We start from the raw sequence: 19,722 nt of genomic DNA, 5'->3' as shown, positions 1-19,722 counted from the left end.
TATTATTGAAGACTTACTCCAGTCATACTTCCTTGGAATCTGGTGACTCACCACGCCGGATTGCTCTGTCAGGAGAGTGAAGTCAAGATCCTGAACACTTCCTGCATGGAGGAGAGAGGCTGGTAGAGGGAGACCTTTAGACCTCTTAAGCCGGACTCTCTCGACCCATTGCCTTGAACCGTAGTGAGAGGGATAGATTCATACGTCCGTCACTCCTGGACACATTGACCCCCAGATTACTACTCCTAGCTACTTTTTTTCCTTCACAGAACTTCTTTTCCTTCCTTCCCAGAAAACTACTATCCATACAGCACCCCCAAAAATGATATAAGCCCCTGAGGGAAATGATTTTCCTCATAGCTTCCTGTGGGAAGCTAATTTTTAAGAAAAGTGATGGGATATCACGAAAGATTATAAGACAGAAACCGTTTTAATTTATAATTATAATTTTTAACCGAATAGTTTGAGAGAAGCGGGATTTTTACCTGATGATAAATGCAGCAGCCACGTTTCTGACCTTCGGACACTTGAGGAGAGCCACAATAGTCAGCAGGTTTCCCAGGACACCGACAATCATGATGATCACCGTCAGGACAGCTGCCGTCGTCAGAAGAGGTCTGGAAAATCTGCAAAAAATGGTATTATTTAATATCAACGGTTTTCAACTCTATTATAGCTCCTTCGATCAAGGGATTAAGATCACTGCTAAACACTTGTGAAGAATATGGAAAACAACATAATATGATGTACAACCAGAAGAAGACGGAATTGATTGCGTTCCACCACGGAAAAAGACAAGACACAAGTAAGATGCTCCCCGTATACCTTAACGAGGCAAAAATAAATACATGTTCGAACGTGAAATACTTGGGGCACATTATTAATCAAGACCTATCGGACGATGGCGATATCGAACGATAAAGGGAAAGCCTAAGCATAGTGTCTAATATGATTGCCCGCAGATTTTGCAAATGCATCAATACCGTTAAAAAATACCGTCCAACGCATTCTGTACTGGCCTGTATACGTGCGAGACATGGTGTCACCACCGAACTTGCTCGATGGAACGACTCCGAATTTAATATAATGACGCCTTTTGAATCTTGTTTGGATACCGAAGATACAGCAGCGCATCGACAATGTTCACGGAACTAAGACTGAATGGATTTGCCGGCCTGATGAGACACCGAATGAACAATGAAAAAAAAAAAAAAAAAAAAAAAAAAAAACAATGAACACAGAACCCGGCCTCCGGCCGGGTTCCCACTATGCCGGACCGGCAGATCTGCCGGAAACCGGACACCGGACAAGAGTGTTCACATTACACCGGAGCCGGAAAGATAATGGGAGGACATCGCTTCAGGATTCGAAAGAAAGGCCAACTTTCCTCAATGTGTTGGAGCAGTAGATGGCAAACATATTAGAATTTTGAAACCAGCCGAGAGTGGTTCTATGTTCTTTAATTACAAGGAATATTATTCTTTTGTATTAATGGAAGTTGTTGATTCAGAGTACCGTTTTATTTTTATTAGTGTGGGCTCATATGGCAAGGAATGCGATTCTACTATATTAAAGGATAGTAAATTTTGGCAAAAGATCAATGATGGTACTTTAAATGTACCAAAGCCTAGACCGCTTCATGAAAACTTGCAAGAGGAATTACCGTTTAAACTAATAATAATAATAATATTTGGCTGATTTATATAGCGCCATTTTCGTGAGAAATCACCTCAAGGGCGCTGTACAAATATATTTCTTAAATAGTTAATACTAGAACTACTGACTTATCTCTAAGACTTATATCTAGTGACTTACGACTAAGGCCTATAACTACTATATTAACGACATATATACGAGTATTTACATATTTAGCAACTTACAACTAAAATTAATATTAAAAATCTAATCTTACTAACGCCAGAAGAAGAGGGAAGTTCTATTATATAAGGGTGTTTTTTATTGTTAGCTGGATATATATGTTAAATGAATGAAATTAATGAATAAAATCAATCGTCAATCTTAAACGCATTTAGATGATTCATCTGCCAACAATTAAACCGATTGACTTGTTATGTTCCCGCTGATATTGTCCATTATCCATTGGTAGGCAAGTCAATAGAAAAATTGAATGAACGGAATCGCTAGATAATGTAACAATTACAGTATAAATAAAACGAAAAAAAGAAATATTTGGATAGAATGACGGATTTATGAAAATGAGTGTCTGAAGGCTTTAATCTCCTACTTCCGTATGGAGGTACACATTTGAATACTGATAAAAAGATTTAAACGAGCAGGGCGAACACGTCTACTTTCTTCAAAAAATGCGAGCCGATGACGAGAGGGGAGCCCAGAGCGCGGGCGCGGCGAGCGGGGACAGCCGGATACCGGCACAAACTCGTTCACATTACTCCGGTCCGGTGGTTCTACCGGCACTTTCGCAGTGACAAAACGCTCGGTAAAAATGCCGGGCTCGGCAAAAATGCCGGACCCGGGATAATGTGAACAGCTACATATAAATTGTACAGCCACTAGCCCTTCCGGCAGTTTTACCGGCCTGGCAGATCTGCCGGTCCGGCATAGTGGGAACCAGGCCTCACTGGAGCTAGGATGCGGCTAATGGCCAAGCGCCACTCCTGAGTGAGCGCTGGGCCCAAGCGCACTCAAGACTACACCCTGCATAGTTGTCCTTATTTGTTAATTTATATCTATTATACAAAAAAAATGTATATCTATATGGGACGTGTGTGATTGCACTAACCTCCCACATTCTGGAAAAAAATTATGATTAGCGCTGATTTTCTTGTTATTACAAATTAAGTCAGTGATTAGCTTACGACTAATTCATGCAGAATTAGGCCATGGATTTTTGGGGAGACTTATATCCGTATAATATGGGTCGACAGATTAGGGTTAAATGGCTTCTTTACACTATTTTCAAAATTCAGAAAATCTCTTATTAAGTAGAAGTTTTCTAAGTAATGATAAAAATATATCTGTAATTAATAAAAGATTTCGTGAACTATTTCAACAAGTTTTTACTTATTAGTTTGTGTTAGGTAAAATTCAGGCTACAACCCATAAATAAAGTCAAAATTACTAATTTTCATAAATAAAAATTAGGAAAACAACAAAATCAGTAATATTATAGGATAATATTTATAGGTCATTTCTTTCCGTCGGGAAAGAAATGACCTCATTTGCTTCTTCAAAATTATAAATGGTTTTATTAATTCACCTACTCTACTGCAACTCATTCCCTTCAATATCCCCTCGCAAAGACTCAGAAATAATGAACTGCTCTTCCTCAACCATCATTCGACAAATTATGGATATTATTCACCATTGTCCAGAATGTATAGACTGGTCAACTCAAGTCAAAACCTTAACTTTTTTGGAAAAGTCTGAATGATTTTTGCCAGTCGCTAAACAAGTGACGGAATATTATAAGTGTCCCGTGGTCCTGACCCACGGCGTATTCTTGACTTGATTCGACTTGTCACTTTATTTTCTTATATTATATCTACCATATGTCTTTGCTTTCATTTACCTTTGTCTACTCCTGTATTTTTCATTTTACTGTATTCGTGTTATTATTTTGTAATTTCGACGATGTCCGTTAATAAATAAATAAATATTAGACCATCTCAGTATCGCCCCAGAGAAAGATATCATTCAGATTTGAAACATTGTTTGAAATGGCTTTAGCCGTATTTAGTGACTAGATTTGAATAGTCAGATACTTCCCCACCTTCTTCTTGCCCAGTTCGTTCTCCTCCCAACTACCTTTAGCTTAAACCGACTTAGGGAGTCTCACAAACAGTTATGAGCAGTTGGGACTCTTCCTCTTTTCTGACGCGTTCCTAAACATCGAACGAAGGTTTGAGATAACAGCTACGTCAATGATCGTCATATTTATTGCCCTTCTCATAAAACCAGCAAACATAATATAATTTACCGTAAAATGGGGTGACTTTGATCAATTTTTTTATGTCTTGTTTATTGTAAATGTTAAACCATCGAAATATGTAAAAAAAAGAATGTTTGGAGAATCAAAATCACTTTTCGGAGTAGGGCGATTTCGACATACCACGCTTATTACGATTGTTACGCTAATCCCAAAAATGCGAGTTTGATTATTCAAGTAGTTGTATTTAATTAATATCAATACACTAATATACTTTCCAATATAAATGACACAAAAAAAAACTATAATAATGTTAGGTAAAAAAAATCTGTTATTATTTTTTAGTGAGGTGCATAAGATATATTATGTATTTACAATTACTCGTTAGAAATATATTTTGCGAATGTCTGCAATAAAATAAAATCTGTGAAATGTACCTACTTAGAAATAAGACTTACTCATGTACACATAATCATACAATGTAATAGACATAGACTTAAGATATTTTGATTCGGTGGATCCTGCAGACAAGCTGGCATGTGACAGCTTTGTTGGTCTACCTAATTAGTTAAATAAAAAAAAGAAATTGGAATTTTTAAAGGTAATTTAAATTTCTCTTAGTAACTGAAAATATCTTTAAGAAAAACAGTTTTACAATCAACCGACAATATGTTCGAATATAACTAGAAACCTACTAATTTGACACTTATTTTAGACTTGCTGACGAGTACACAGCGTTGCTCAACTTTTCTCTGCTTTCAATAAATATAATATCCATGAATTATTTGTAGGGTTTTCCAATAAGAGGTGTTATTTTGAAAAGCCCGCTATATCGGTAGAATTTACTTTGGAAGCTATCATTTTTTGACATTTGACAAGTAAAAACTACATTATTTATAAAAATGGAACTATACACCCTTCAAAAACGCATTGAAATTATTAAAATTCACTTGAGTGAATCAAATATAAATCATCTTGAGTGATGAGGCCCATTTCCACCTCGGTGGCTTCGTCAACAAGCAAAATTGTCGCATCTGGGGCTCGAAAAACCCAAAGGTTATTGTTGAAAACCCTCTTTATCCTCAACGTGTGACTGTTTGGTGCGGTTTATGGTCCGGCGGAGTCATTGGACCTTACTTTTTCGAAAATGAGGCTGGAGCAACAGTTGCGGTGAATGGATCGCTATCAAAAGATGATTAATGATTTTTTATGGCCGGAATTGGATGGTATTGATTTGAACAACGTTTACTTTCAACGAGACGGCGCCATGTGCCACAAAAGCAACGAAACCATTGATCTTTTACGATTGAATATAAAAATAACACCTCTTATTGGAAAACCCTGTATAAACCTTCCGGAAGAAATTCTCTAAATAATAGTGAAAACCCTATCAAACCCCATTGCATAGTTTACAAGAATTAAACGCACAAACAGACTGACGCGGATAGTGACTTTGTTTTATAATATTTAGAGTCATTGTATCCACGTCACCAGAAAAAAGTGTTAGAGAGAATTATTGCAGATATCGGCGATGATAAAGTTACCTCCAGATTTAAAAGTTACCCCGAATACGTAGTGTATTTCGACACATGTAATTAATTATCTCCCCCGTTTTGATTTCATGAAGCGGAAAACATATAACATGTAGGTATATCAAATAATTGTTACTGTCGTATATTCAGATTGGATTTTAGATGATATTCTGTATTAATAATGTCTTTGTCTATACTTAGAAACAATTTTGATAGCATCACTGTCGTCGTTGAATTCACTCATGCGTGGTTTATCCGCCTACACAAGAGCGCTAATTATTAATGAAAATATCAATTTTCCCATTTTGGCCTGTTATGTGAGCTACCAATTCAATAAATAAATATAAACATGTCTCTAATTGAAATGAGCCCACGAACACAAATATTTTATTTTACCAATCAAAGACGAAATGTTAACGTGAGAAGGAAATATTTCTGAGATCATTATCCTCTAAATACATATATATTTTTTTATAATTTAAGTATGCTACATCCTTCTTACTGCCTAATTTTTTTAGAATAAGATATTAAGGGGAAGCTTAATGCTAAATCACTATTTTGATTAATCTCTATAACGAATTGGTGTGCATTATGAATACCAAAAAATATGCTTTAGATAAATTGAAGGTTTTCCTATCGTTTCGCTTGAGCAGAATACAAATAAAATAATAAATTAATCAATAAAAAATATAAATATAAACTAACTTTAAATTATTTTTTTCAACAGAAATGTATGAACGCGTAAAAGAAACAACTTTAAAAAATACAGTATAATAGTAATTTGTGACAGTTTACTTGATTGATTTTTTATTTTCTTATAAAATTGTTTACAAAATAAATAAAAAACAGTTTTGTGCTTGAAATCGAACGTTTCTAGACTCCGTTTGCCAAGCGATTTTAATGCCTATTACCTACAATATAAGGTATACCAAGAATATACACATTTTTGGCTTGTAGCTGCTCTTAATGCCTAGTAGTAAGCGTTCAAATATGGTTTGAAAGGGAGATACTAATGTTAAAGACAGTGCGCTAATATTAAAAAAAGGATCATTACTAAGCAAAAATGGTGAATATATTTAATAAACAACGACTCTTTTGAAATACAGCGAAAATCTCTGGACAGATGTTTTGGTTGCATTTAAAGCCACACTGAAATTTTTTTACTACAACATAACAAAACGTGTTTTTAATAATTTTCTGACCTTACTTTGCGATTTTTTTCTATCGAGGGAATTTCATTAATTACCGTTTCGGCTTTAAAAATGTGTAGATATTAGCTTTAAAAATAGAATTGTCTTTTTAATCTAAAAAACTTAAAGATTTAAAGAGTTAATATGTTATACATCAGTAGAAATTGTGAATGCGGGGGCTTAACGATACACCTACTCGTACTTGACAAACAATTTGTATAATTGGGATAGTGTCAAGGGCGACCACAGTAAAGGTGGTTGCGCGCGACAACTTTTGAAGTGTCACTTGATTAAGTCAGTGCCATCGAGCAACGACGGTTTGCAAATGGCGGGTATGGTTGTTGATACTCGTTGTTACTACTGATTTGTGTGCTGTAACCGCAAATACATCCAATAATCGGAGTACTTAGGCTGTTCGGCCATGGGATTGTATGGTGTGACGTGCAGTGATTTGGGTAGTTTCATTACTAATTTTATCATTAATTTTTCGATATAACAAACTAAATCATTATTTGGATACAATTATCACTTTACTTGAGTTTAAAATAAACATTTTGCTCGCTTTCGTGCCACCATCAATGTTATACAGGGTGAATGGGGGTAAAGTGCACTAACTTCAGGGGGTGATTCTACATGATTTTAGAAGTAGAAAAGAAAAACACACTTTTTTTCGAAATTCCAATGTTTTAAGGTAGTTTTTTTGGTAAAAAAGTTGAATTGTTTGTATTGGAAAGTAAATATTCTTCTATGGTAAAATATTTTAGTATGGGAAAAAAAAGTTGGAATTTCGAAAAAAGTTATAAATGTTTTTACTTCTACCATTATGTAGAATCACCTCCCGAAGTTAATGCACCCCAGGACACCCTGTATAACAAGAAATTAAAATAAATACAGTCAACCCAAGCAATAATGTTTTTGAACAAACTCCACTATATAAAGTAAATAATTAAGGGGGCAATTTCAATCCACAAAAAAACCTATTAATAGATGTCGGGGCTAAGTATAATAGGTCTAAATATTTGGTACTTGATGGCTACACCATAACGAAACGGCGAAAACCACATTGATTTGAACTGAAATACCGGATTTAAAAGGATTGAAACGCGCAACCCGACATCACCTCTACATACGCTAACACACAATTTACCGCATTCTACATATCTACTCAGATTATGGACACCGTAACGATGTTCGAAAGGTTGGCTAAATAAGAAATATGGAAACATGACCGTGAAAATCTCAAAATTATAGTTTCAGACACAAAAGTACCTTTTAAGGCGAAGCTTAATGCTAAATCACTACTTTGATTAATCTTTATAACGAATTAGTGTACATTATGAATACAAAAACATTCTTTAGATTAATTGAAAGTTTTCTATCGTTTCGCTTGAGTAGAATACAAATAAAAACATAAATTACTCGATATAAAATATAAATGTAACATAGTCAAAAAATATTTTTCCAATAGAAATGTATGAACGCATAAAAGAAACAACTTTTAAAAATACAGTATTTTAGCTATGATTATGTGTGACAGTTTGACTTGATTAACTTTTTGTTTTCTTATAAAATTATTTAGAAAATAAATAAAAACCATTTTTTTGTAAATCTTTGGCATTCACTATGTAACAATTTCTAGACATTTTTTGTTTTTTAATGAGTTTTATTATTCACAATGTACATTTGTTACTTATAAATTTTATTAATTAGCGATTTATTTAACCAATTTGGTGCTTGAAATCGAACGTTTTTAGACTCCGTTTGTCAAGCAATTTTAATGCCTATTACCTACAATATAAGGTATACCATGAATATACACATTTTTGGCTTGTAGCTTCCTCTTAAAAGAGAGAGAGAGAGTTGAACTTTGTCCATCAAAAAATGTGGGTCAAACCTAGCCTTACACAAACTCACTTGCAATTTGAATTTTTACGTCCTGGCGATAAGAGTGAACTACATTCGAGTAAGGAAACGATGAAAAATAATTTACAATGATTCAGTTAAAACCAGGAACCGTGTCAAATCTGCCCCAAACATGAACCACTTTGAACCCATCAATTTATTAGATTTTATTTTATTTACACCGCACGTTTTGGTCGCACCATCGCACTTTCTTGGGCGTGGAGTTAATTTGTTATTTAGCATATAAAAAAATATATTTTTTAAATTTAATATAAACCAAATTTAATAATAATATTATTAAGTTCTGCACTGTTCTTAAGACTTGCAGAAAAGTCAATAGATGTCGCACATTAAAATAAAAATAAGATATATTTATGTAAGACACTGTCTAGATTTCATTTAGTTCGGGTCGAATCTTGCGATCATACATAAAGATAAATGCCAATAAAAATGTGCGGTGAGAAAAATGAAGATAATGTTGGGAGTTCGTATTCGAAGTAAAGTAAACATATAAAATATGACCGAAGGAGATAGGGTCACATTAGCTCAGTTGGTAGAGCGGTGCCCCGGCAAGGGTCCTGGGTTCGAGTCCTAGATGCAACCGTATCTTAGTATGTTGTCCTTGTTCTACCAGCAATTCAATGGAAGATGCACTGAGAAACTGCCGTTATTGAACGCGTTCCCAATATTTGTACACTATTGACGTTATTGTCGAATGAGAACGGGTCGTTTTTACAACTCTTGCTAAATTGAAATCAAAAAGAATTAATTGATACATTACTTGTTCCTATTGACCCATAATGAAAGTTCCGGAAAGCTGTTTTGATTCGTTGAAATTAAACAGTTAATATTGACAGGAAGTCCTCGGCGCAAATAAGCCTATTAAAAGCATTATTCTGTCTCGAAGGCTCTATTTTTACTATTGCTATTAGGAGAAAGGTATTAAACCTACTAAGACCTATGTTGTTTTTTTTGTTAAATCGGAACCACAAATGTATTAATGTATTTTTTCTCAGCGTGAACAATTGAAAATATGGAACCCTGTACTATTTTAGACCGTTAAATGAATCATCATCAACAAAATTACTAATGTCGATTGTCTGTAATGTGCGTTATTCATGCTTGTAATTATTCACGTTCAATGATCTCAAATTCGATTGAATACAAGTGTAATTTAATTTTTTTTTAACTGATTGCGAGAAAAATATTTTCATTTATTTTTTTATTACTGTATTTTTGAATTTTTGTTTTATAATATGACGTGATTATCCACGGGTCTGCGCTACCATTAATTATATGTACTGCTATACACGCATGCTTCTTAATAATTATGACTCTACATGTACAATGTCACCTTAGGAACTCGGCAAGATCATATTCCTTTAGACGTTTGCAAAAATTTATTTAACAAAAAATATCGCATATAATTTTGTTTCCGAGTTCGGGGAGTAAATGCGCTAACTTCAGTAGGTGATTCTATATGATAGTACAAATCAAAAAAGGTTTCGAAATTCCAATGTTTTTTAAGTCATTTTCAAAAAAAAGTTGGTGTCTGTGTGTTGGAAAAAGGATTTCTGAAAAGGAAAAATATCTTTGCACGTATGTTGTATGTACATAGGATTTAAATAATACCATCATGTCGAATCAATCACCTCCCGAAGTTTGTGCACTGTACCCCCAGGACACCTTGTATATTGCGACTTTTTTTAAGTCAGAAAATTTTGCACTCTCCTTTCTTCTCTTCTTAGGAGTTAGTGTCTCAAAGGGTTAACGAAAGCTTTAACTCCTACCCCTCTCTCATGTGTCTTCGTTTCCCATTTCTTAAAACAACATAACAATTAACAAGAGAAACGACTCAATATTGGTTTGGTAAAGTCAACATAAGTTCAGCTTAAATTCGATCTACAAACTATTACGCCATAGGTTATTATTACTCTGCGCTCTGAAACGAGTCTATTATTGTTGTCATTATTTGACTTATTCTATCTGCCTTGTTAAAACTACGACATTGAAATACGAACCATGGAAATCTATTATAGAAACCTAGATGCATCTTAAATCCATCTACAATGCCGTTACAATATGATTTATAAAGACGCGCTGCAGAAATCTCAAAGTGGCAAAGAAAAAATACGTCAGTTGTAGTGCTTTAGATTTCGTAGTTTAATTTTAGTTTAGTAAGGTCGTGTACTACCTCTAGGTAAATTGCCTTGAACATGTGCCAATATGCCCTCGTGTGTGTTGGGGAAGTATTTTAAATACTAGGAAAACTCTAGTAACAGCAAAGGAAAAAAAAATGTTTGTAAATTCACGCGTTTTCGATTATTATAAATTATCCAGTCTCAGATTATATGCGTCATAGAGAAAATGCAAGGCCGACTATGGTAAGAGGTCTGCGCGCGCAACAGTCAAATTACGAAGTCAGTGCTGTCAGTAAACATGGTTTGTTTAAAATAGTCTAATCACACTGTTTTTTTTTATTTGCTTGTGGTAAAACAACATACAATTTTTTTATTGGAAAACGCTGCTTGGTCTTATCGTTAATTCCGTTCATAGACATGCATTTTTGAATATGTATATTCGTCACACATGAATAACGTTTGAATTAAAAATTTACTGGAATATAATGTAATATTTACTAAATAAGAGTGTTTCTTACTTGCCAAATTATATCTTATTTTTTGAGACAATAGCAAGTTTAGATATATTGTAATGTCACTGTCCATCTAACTATCTAGAAATAGTGTTATGCCTAGCATTGTTTTTTTAAAAAAATCTACAGTTTTTTTAAAGATTGATGAAATTTTGCACAGATTATATTAAAAACAAGAGTTTACACCTCTATTGTATTTTGCCATCCATTAAAGTGGAATCTTCATAGCACTTGATGAAATTTTGCACACTTGACGTTCAAAATAAGAGGAACATTACTGTCTAGATCTGATTTCGAAAAGTACTAAGGATTTTTGAAAAAAAACCCTTTGGAAAGTAAACAAAATAATACAATATTGTATAAACGTTCATAACATAACGCTGTTGTTATTATCATGAAAAAGACAAATGTTTATCGTCCAAACAATTCGTACATGCCACTTTTCAGGAAACAATACGGGGCGCTTTTGAGTTTTCATCTGACTGATATTATTTGTGATTTATTATTTGAGTCGCTTTAAATCCACAACATTACACGAAGACCGCGCCATTGTTGTTCAAAATGAAAGGGTTAAATAAATATTTGTCGTATTTTCACGACAGTTACAAACGGCTGCCATTGGTGCCAACATTTCAAACAAACTCTCTTGCTTCTTATTGAAAAGTACAACATAGAATGTATTTCTCTAAGATAAATCTTTGATATGCAATCGATCCGTTTATCCAACTAAGTATTTTGATATGGCTTTACAGTAAAATAGAATAACGCTTGACTGAATCACGTGAATTAAAAAAAAAAAGATTTAGCAATACTTTTTTTGATTTGAGATTTTCACGGCCAAAAGTATTATAGTGATTTTTTGGGGTATTATGCCGTATATATATATGTATAATTTTTTTCCACGTGTTACACTGTGATATAAAAGAAAATAATAATAGCATTTCCTCATCATAAAGATACATGGATCTTATGTGTGGTGGAGAAATACTAGCCATAATGTTATAATGAGATATTTTGAATTGTGCAAGTCTAGATAATATATTTTGAACTGTGTTAACATTAGTTTATTTTGCTGTTTCGGTAGTTTGTATGAATGTTTTGTATTTTCAGGACAGATTTTTCAAAGCTCTGGGCTCACATTCTTCGGAAAACCAACCATTTTTTGAGATTCAACAGTCTTCCACTTGAAACAAAAATTGAGGAAAATAAAAATAAATTCAAACACAAAATAAAAAAATGGATTAAAGAACAAAAAGACATTATTACCAAAATACTATAACATAAAAGAATAAAACATATACACGCAACACAAAAAAAAATATAAAACACACAACACACACAAACACATATATCATTATAAATGCCGATTTACATTCTCTTTTGATATTTTTCTTTTAGTGTTATAATTATATTTTAATTTTTAATCTTTATTTTTTATTTTAAATTTATCTTTATTTTAATGTTGTTTTTCTTTTCTTTTATTTTTTTTAAATGTATAAATTCTTAAATTATAACATGGGGGCCTCAGCACGGGTAAACAACCCAGTGAGGCCAACATTACTAAATTGAAATATAAAATATTGTAAAAAAAATGTATCAATAATAAAAAAAAAAAAAAAAAAAAAAGTTAAAAAATCAAATAAAATAAAATCATTTTTTTTATAGAACCGTTGTTGATTGACTCTGATATAATTGATAAATTTCTTTAAAAAATACGAATCTCAACATATAAATTTCTATATAATAACCCTACCAACTATCAATAATAATAATAAATCAACTACCATGGCGTAGAATTTTGTACATAAGTAAATTCTCTTCCCTTTGCATGTCTAAACTTCCATCAGAAATAAGGCCAACCTACTATACTAATAATAGCTTAGCCAAACTTTGAAACAATTGTAAAGACAAAGAAGGTTCATTAAGCTACTCTGGCATCTACAAACTCAATTGCAACAATTGTCCGGCAATCTATGCAGGTAAAACCGCGCGTAATTAAAGTACGGTCTTTTCAGAATTTGCTGAACACACTTAATAGATACCAACCATACATTTAATAAAATCAGTCCAAATAATTTATAAAAATAAAATAGGGATACGTCTCAATAATTTAGAAGCATTGGAAATATCCAAATCGAATAAAAATAAAAATAATTGCCCACTTTTAAATAAACAGTTATAATTAACCAACAGTCCAATTTTATAGTTGTTCCTTTGTCCCTATGTAACCCCCACCCTTCTCACACACCACTACGCACCCCTCCACCAGACTGTCTTTGATGCTCTCAATCCCTCTCGCACATGCTTTTTATTTTCCTTTTGTTTACCTTGTAATTGTTCTCTGTATTTAATTAAGGTTATTTTTCTATTGTCTTGAAAAAGATTAAGTGCAACCGAAACCGGTTGACCTATATAACTCAATAAAGCGGTTTAAAACGGTTAGCGGTTAGAAGCCACAAAATGTTTGCTGTCTTTTATAAAAAAAATTTTCTTTACAAGAGGTGATTTCATCACAGGATGGCGCCATATTTATTTAACCATTTATAACATTTAACAATTCAACTTTCACAAATAGGAAAACTTTTTTATGTTTCCGTTTGTGAAAGTTGCATGGGGCGATGCAAGTGTTCTAGTTGCAGTGGTACATTTTCCAAGAGCTGAATTATGGTACAGACAGGTAAGAGAAAAGTCTCAACAGCTCATTATAAGCTTTTTGCTTTGCTCTTTCTAGAATGTTAGTTAAGCGCAATAGTATTGCTTTCTGTCAAGGAACTTTGTTGTGATTACTTTTCTTTTTTTAAATACTTCTGTAAAGAAACGTGTTGGTAACTATTTATTTATATAAAGAGAACTATTTTACTTCACACAAATTGGCGTACGTCTCTTACGTTTCTCTTAATGTTGTTATTTATTAATAAATAACTATATATTTTAAGATACAATATTTTCGTAGTCCTCCTTACTAGTAGATTCTGTGGTGAGGCAAATTAGTTTTTGTGTAGAGATTTTTCAGTGACTTCTAGGGTTTCATCTTTAAAATTTGAGTAGGGTATTTTCAATAACTTCTAAACAATGGTTTTTAAAATACTTGTCAGTTCTTTTTATGATAATTCCAAAATATGCAGCTTTAATTGATTTAATTGGTTTGATACTACACGGAGAAAGCTTGCTGATAAAAATATTGCAAATTTATTAAGAATCTCTTCAAATAATCGTAATCCAGTTAGAAACGGGATTGTAGGCCCTTAATAAATGAATGGATAAGTTTCCTGATAAACTTTTAGAAAAACATGTCGGAGCATGTGTTTTTAAAAATTCTGATATTTTCGCATTTCGTCATTATATATTGTCGAGCCAAATGCAGGTGCATGAACACGTGTTCCGATATATTAGAAATTTACTAAAAGTTTATCAGGATACGGCCTGCAATTCCGTTTTTAATCGGATTACCAATAATTTTAAAATACTTTTAATTCTCATTTTTCTCCGTGTATTCGGTTATTTTTCTCATAATTTCTTTGACTTAACGTAGTTATTAATTTGTTTGACACTAGGTGGGAGTTTATTACTAAACATTCAAAGCGTCTTGGTCTATAGCTAGTATTAAACATATTATTTTGCTTGATCGGATTTCATATTTATGTGAGGTATTTTATGAACCAGATCATTTTTGATATAGATATTTTAATACTTGGAACTTCAAACTGTTTATAGATTTCTGTTGTTGAAGTCCTCACAGAAACTTTAAAATGCTCTTTATGATGCATTTCGGAGGTACATTGACTAGTTTTATTTGAATTGATGCTTTCGAGTCTCATCATACTATTTCATATTTTTGCAACATAATTATGGAAGGTATTGCTATGAGTGTGGATTATCGTTTTACAAAAAACATCTCAAAGAACTCTATCAAAAGACATTTACGATATCATTATGACTGGCTGAATTGTTGCGACATGTGGAATTTATGCTAAGACGCGTAACACCCAGCACACTGGACTGTAATAGGCACCTATCTCCTCCTGAGAAACCTCGTTTAGGGCATTGAGGTGTTGTAATACCTAACGTGTCTTCGTTTAGGTTATTGAGGTTTTGTAATACGTAACGTGTCAACGTTTAGGGTGTTGAGGTTTTGTAATACCTAACGTATCAAAGTCAACGGTGTTGAGGTTTTGTAATACTAACGTGTCAACCTTTAGGGTGTTGAGGTTTTTTAATACCTAACGTGTCAGCTTTTAGGGTAGTGAGGTTTTGTAATACCTAAAGTATCAAAGTCAACGGTGTTGAGGTTTTGTAATACTAACGTGTCAACCTTTAGGGTGTTGAGGTTTTTTAATACCTAACGTGTCAGCTTTTAGGGTAGTGAGGTTTTGTAATACCTAACGTATCAAAGTCAACGGTGTTGAGGTTTTGTAATACTAACGTGTCAACCTTTAGGGTGTTGAGGTTTTTTAATACCTAACGTGTCAGCTTTTAGGGTAGTGAGGTTTTGTAATACCTAACGTATCATAGTCAAGGGTGTTGAGGTTTTGTAATACCTAACGTATCAAAGTCAACGGTGTTGAGGTTTTGTAATACTAACGTGTCAACCTTTAGGGTGTTGAGGTTTTTCAATACCTAACGTGTCAGCTTTTAGGGTAGTGAGGTTTTGTAATACCTAACGTATCAAAGTCAATGGTGTTGAGGTTTTGTAATACTAAAGTGTCAACCTTTAGGGTGTTGAGGTTTTTTAATACCTAACGTGTCAACTTTTAGGGTAGTGAGGTTTTGTAATACCTAACGTATCAAAGTCAAGGGTGTTGAGGTTTTGTAATACTAACGTGTCAACGTTTAGGGTGGCGAGGTTTTGTAATACCTGACGTGTCAACTTGTAAGAAGTTTAAAAGTAGTGCCCAATCGAAGTTTTTCAGTTTCGGTCAAAAATTTGCCCAAATTTGGGCTTAACCTTCATTAATGTGCTGTCAAATAACGTTCGGCTTTACTCGAGCGCGTGTGTGTGTGCTATTATTACAAGTTATATATTATTTTAAAGAAGCTGTTATGTAAATGTTGTCTAAAAATTCTAAGCTCAAGGAATTTATAATTTTGTAAATTTTTTATATTATTGACTTTAAAGTACATCGAAGAACTGTGAACATAACAACTAACCAAAATGCAATTTACAATAAAAACACATAAATTAGTTTTTGACACTATAGTGGTCAAAAACAAATTTATGTGTTTTTATTGTAAATTATGATGAGCCACAAAGTGAATGGTTTTTACAATTACGCAAAATGCAATTACTTATTAAAATTATGTTTCTTATATCTTTGTGCATTTAATTTAACACTAGCTTACAAATGAACTCTTACAATAAATAGTAATAAAAACGTCAATATGTATGTCTATTTGAATTTCACAATGAATGAATGCAAATCTTGGAAGCGGAAATAAAACCACTTAATCCACCAATAAAACAACAGAAAATCGTCAGACGGTGACAATGCGTTGGTGGGCAATCACGCATACACACGCACATATAAGCAATTCTCTGATATCGACAACATTACAGCAGTTAATATACGAAATCAATGTCAAACCTATTTTGCTCAGTTGGTAGAGTTATTGACTCCAGTTCCTGGCTAGAATTGTGCAATCCTCAATCAAAACATTTAATTAGTTATAAAGAAAAACATTTTTAAATTCAGTATAAACCTTTATAAAAATAAAAAACTTTTTCTTTTTAGCATTTAGGCAAAACCCATGAAAATAAAAAAAATAAATAAAAAGTAAAAATGTTTTTACAGATTGATTTTATTTTAACTTATGAGAACATATATAGTGACGGGAAATATTTAAAGTAATTAATTTTTTGTACATAGTTTCCGGGGTAAAGTGCGCTAACTTCGGGAGGTGATTCTACATGATGGTAGAAGTAAAAAAGGTTAATGATTTCTTTCGAAATTCCAGTGTACATTTATACAAATGTAAATTTATTTTCCAATACAAAAAATTCATATTTTTTATCAAAAAACTACTTTAAAACATTAGAATTTTTACTTCAAAAATCATGTAACCCCCCGAAGTTATCGCACTTTACCCACGGACACCCTGTATAACTGGGTGATATTTTTTTTTATGTCGGTCACTTTCTAGGAATTGAACCCAGATAACCAACCAATCAATTGTTAAAAACTAACATAACAGACGCCGAAATTTATTTTCGTTTTAGGTTTCAGCTGAAAATCTAGTTTTGGTCGATCACTAATTAGCAGTGAAAAGTTTTGGCATGCAAATTGTTCTTCTTATCATTTTTATATTTACACATACACAAGTAACGTGATTTTATTATTAGGAAGGCAGCATTAGTAGAGGCGTCGTGAGGGGTTAATCCTGAGATCTGATTTAATCTTAGATTAAGTGGTAGTATTTGGGTGGCTTATGTTTTAACGTTAGCTTAGCTTTAAACTTGACATAAAATACGTATCGGGGGCTACTTAAAGATCTACAAACGTAGGATTAAGCTGCAGATGAAAAACCGGGCATTTCGGAACATTTTGTTTTGTGTATACGTTCAGGGTGTCAGCACATGCCACGTACTTGAAGGATTTTAACCAGAAACTTATATTATATTTAATTTTTCTGTCTGATTGTATTGTTATTCAATTAAAAACAACAACAACAAAAATATTCATCACACGACGCCGCTGGGTACAGCCTAGCAGGTCACGTGATACGCACTACGTTCCAGCGATATCGTACAAACGAGACGGCGCGCATATCACGTGATCTGTTGCGACGTGTGAGATTTGAAAACAAGGCTGAGTTAAGCGCAATGAAGATTTATGGAAAGATGATTGAACATACAGAAGAGAAACAGGTAAATATGTGAAAAGAAAAGACGTTTGAAAACCTCAGCAATACATGGCAAGATCAAGTGAATCAAATGATTTAGTATTTTTTTACTCCACACAGGAGGCCTGAGGAAAATATTTTCCCTCACGTCATCTTTGGGGATGCTGTGTGGAGGGTCTTTTTAAGGAAAGGAAGAAAATGAAGTTCTGGGAAGTAAAGGGTATTAAGGATTGGTAGGACTTTAGGCATCAGTGTTTCTAGGAGGTCTTTACAAGAGTTTTGAAGGAATAACCATCTGTTACTTATACCAGGGTGGGTAAGCGGTGGATAACCTCCAGTGAAGGGACATGTTCCCTGCACCGGCTATTAACAGACTGGTAATGTATAAATACATTTTGGCATGTCAGTGAATATAGGTACTGTCAGACAGGGATAGGTGATTGGGTGGAATACGCAGTACAATACGCCGCTTGTATGATTATCGTATTATATATCGAGGTAGAAAGCCCATTCTTGTTGAGGCTATTTACTCTCTCCAACACTTACAACACAGCTAGATAGTTACTTAATCCATTCCCCTGAGATTGCAAAATGAAATGGTAATTTTAGAAAAGTTGGCTAGTAAAACTAGCATTAATCTCTAATATTAAGTTTTATCTTTATCTTAATTGTTGTGTCCCTGGAATTTTTCGTTTTTGGTTTCGCTGCTGCAGCCCGAACCGAGGCACTTAGAGATTTGATCATTTTGGATGTACGTCGTACATGGATAATTAGCCATTATTGAAAACATTAACTTGGAACTGTGTAATTAATTGCGGTAATTGCCGTCCTTGTAATGTCCTATACGCAGACCAGACAACATTAGACATCAAGATTTCAGAAACAACCGTATGTTTGAAGTTTCTCTTTTATGGTCTTGTTCGCTTGTGTCAACAGACAGATTATCTATTTTACTATCCAGAAAAAGCGTTCATGAAATATATTTTTAACGTGTTTTAATTAATCGTAGCCAGTGGGACTATGGCATTTTATTTGCTGGCTTAAATGTATAACAAATTCTTACACTTCAATTTATTCCACCGACGTAAGTTATTATTAGTATTATTTTGCCACAGTTTTTTAATATACTAATTTTTTCTTTATAAATTTTATAACAACATAATAATAGTGATTTATATTATTTTACATATACTCTCCTGATAAAACTGATTACTGTGCTTAGAAAGGGAGATCTTATATATAACATCTATTGGTGTATAATTATTTTGTAAAGTTATAAAATGAAAATTTTTACAGGGAAATTGTATAGTAATGATTTTGAAAGCGAAGTTGAATCATTAAAGTGAAGTTTTAAAGTGAAAGGTTAAATGGTCAAGTTAAGTGAAAAGTTAGACATGCATATTAGTTAGACCTGTATATTATTGTGTAAAGTCATAAAATGAAAATAATTAAAGTGAACTTATAAAGTGAGAATTTCCAATGCGATGTTTAAAGTTTGAAAATACAAAGTGAAGTTTTAAAGTGAAAGGTTACAGAGTTAGGTTAGACATTTGTTGTCATTAGGTCATTAGCAGCATTATTAGTTATTACTAGGGCAATGAGAATATTACAAAGGCGAAATAGATTTTTAAAAGTAACTAAAACATTTATACATTGGCAGTCAGTTTTTGAGACTAATAAGGGAGTCAATTAGTTAATGAC

At 33.1% G+C, this 19,722-nt stretch overlaps 1 protein-coding gene across 1 annotated transcript in view; it reads right to left on the bottom strand.

Moving 5' to 3' along the window:
* Nucleotides 1-19,722, bottom strand: part of moody (G-protein coupled receptor moody) — a 197,395-nt gene that overhangs the window by 73,786 nt on the left and 103,887 nt on the right. Inside the window, exon 3 of the mRNA XM_089642801.1 lies at nt 486-626. Within this exon, the coding sequence (XP_089498927.1) occupies nt 486-626 (141 nt within the window). The remainder of the gene's footprint in view (nt 1-485; nt 627-19,722) is intronic.

Source organism: Hesperophylax consimilis, chromosome 18 (genome assembly GCF_061612785.1).
Source record: "Hesperophylax consimilis isolate HC1 chromosome 18, BYU_Hcon_1.0, whole genome shotgun sequence".
Taxonomy (NCBI): Eukaryota; Metazoa; Arthropoda; class Insecta; order Trichoptera; family Limnephilidae; genus Hesperophylax; species Hesperophylax consimilis.
This window is presented reverse-complemented; position numbering and strand designations above follow the sequence as displayed.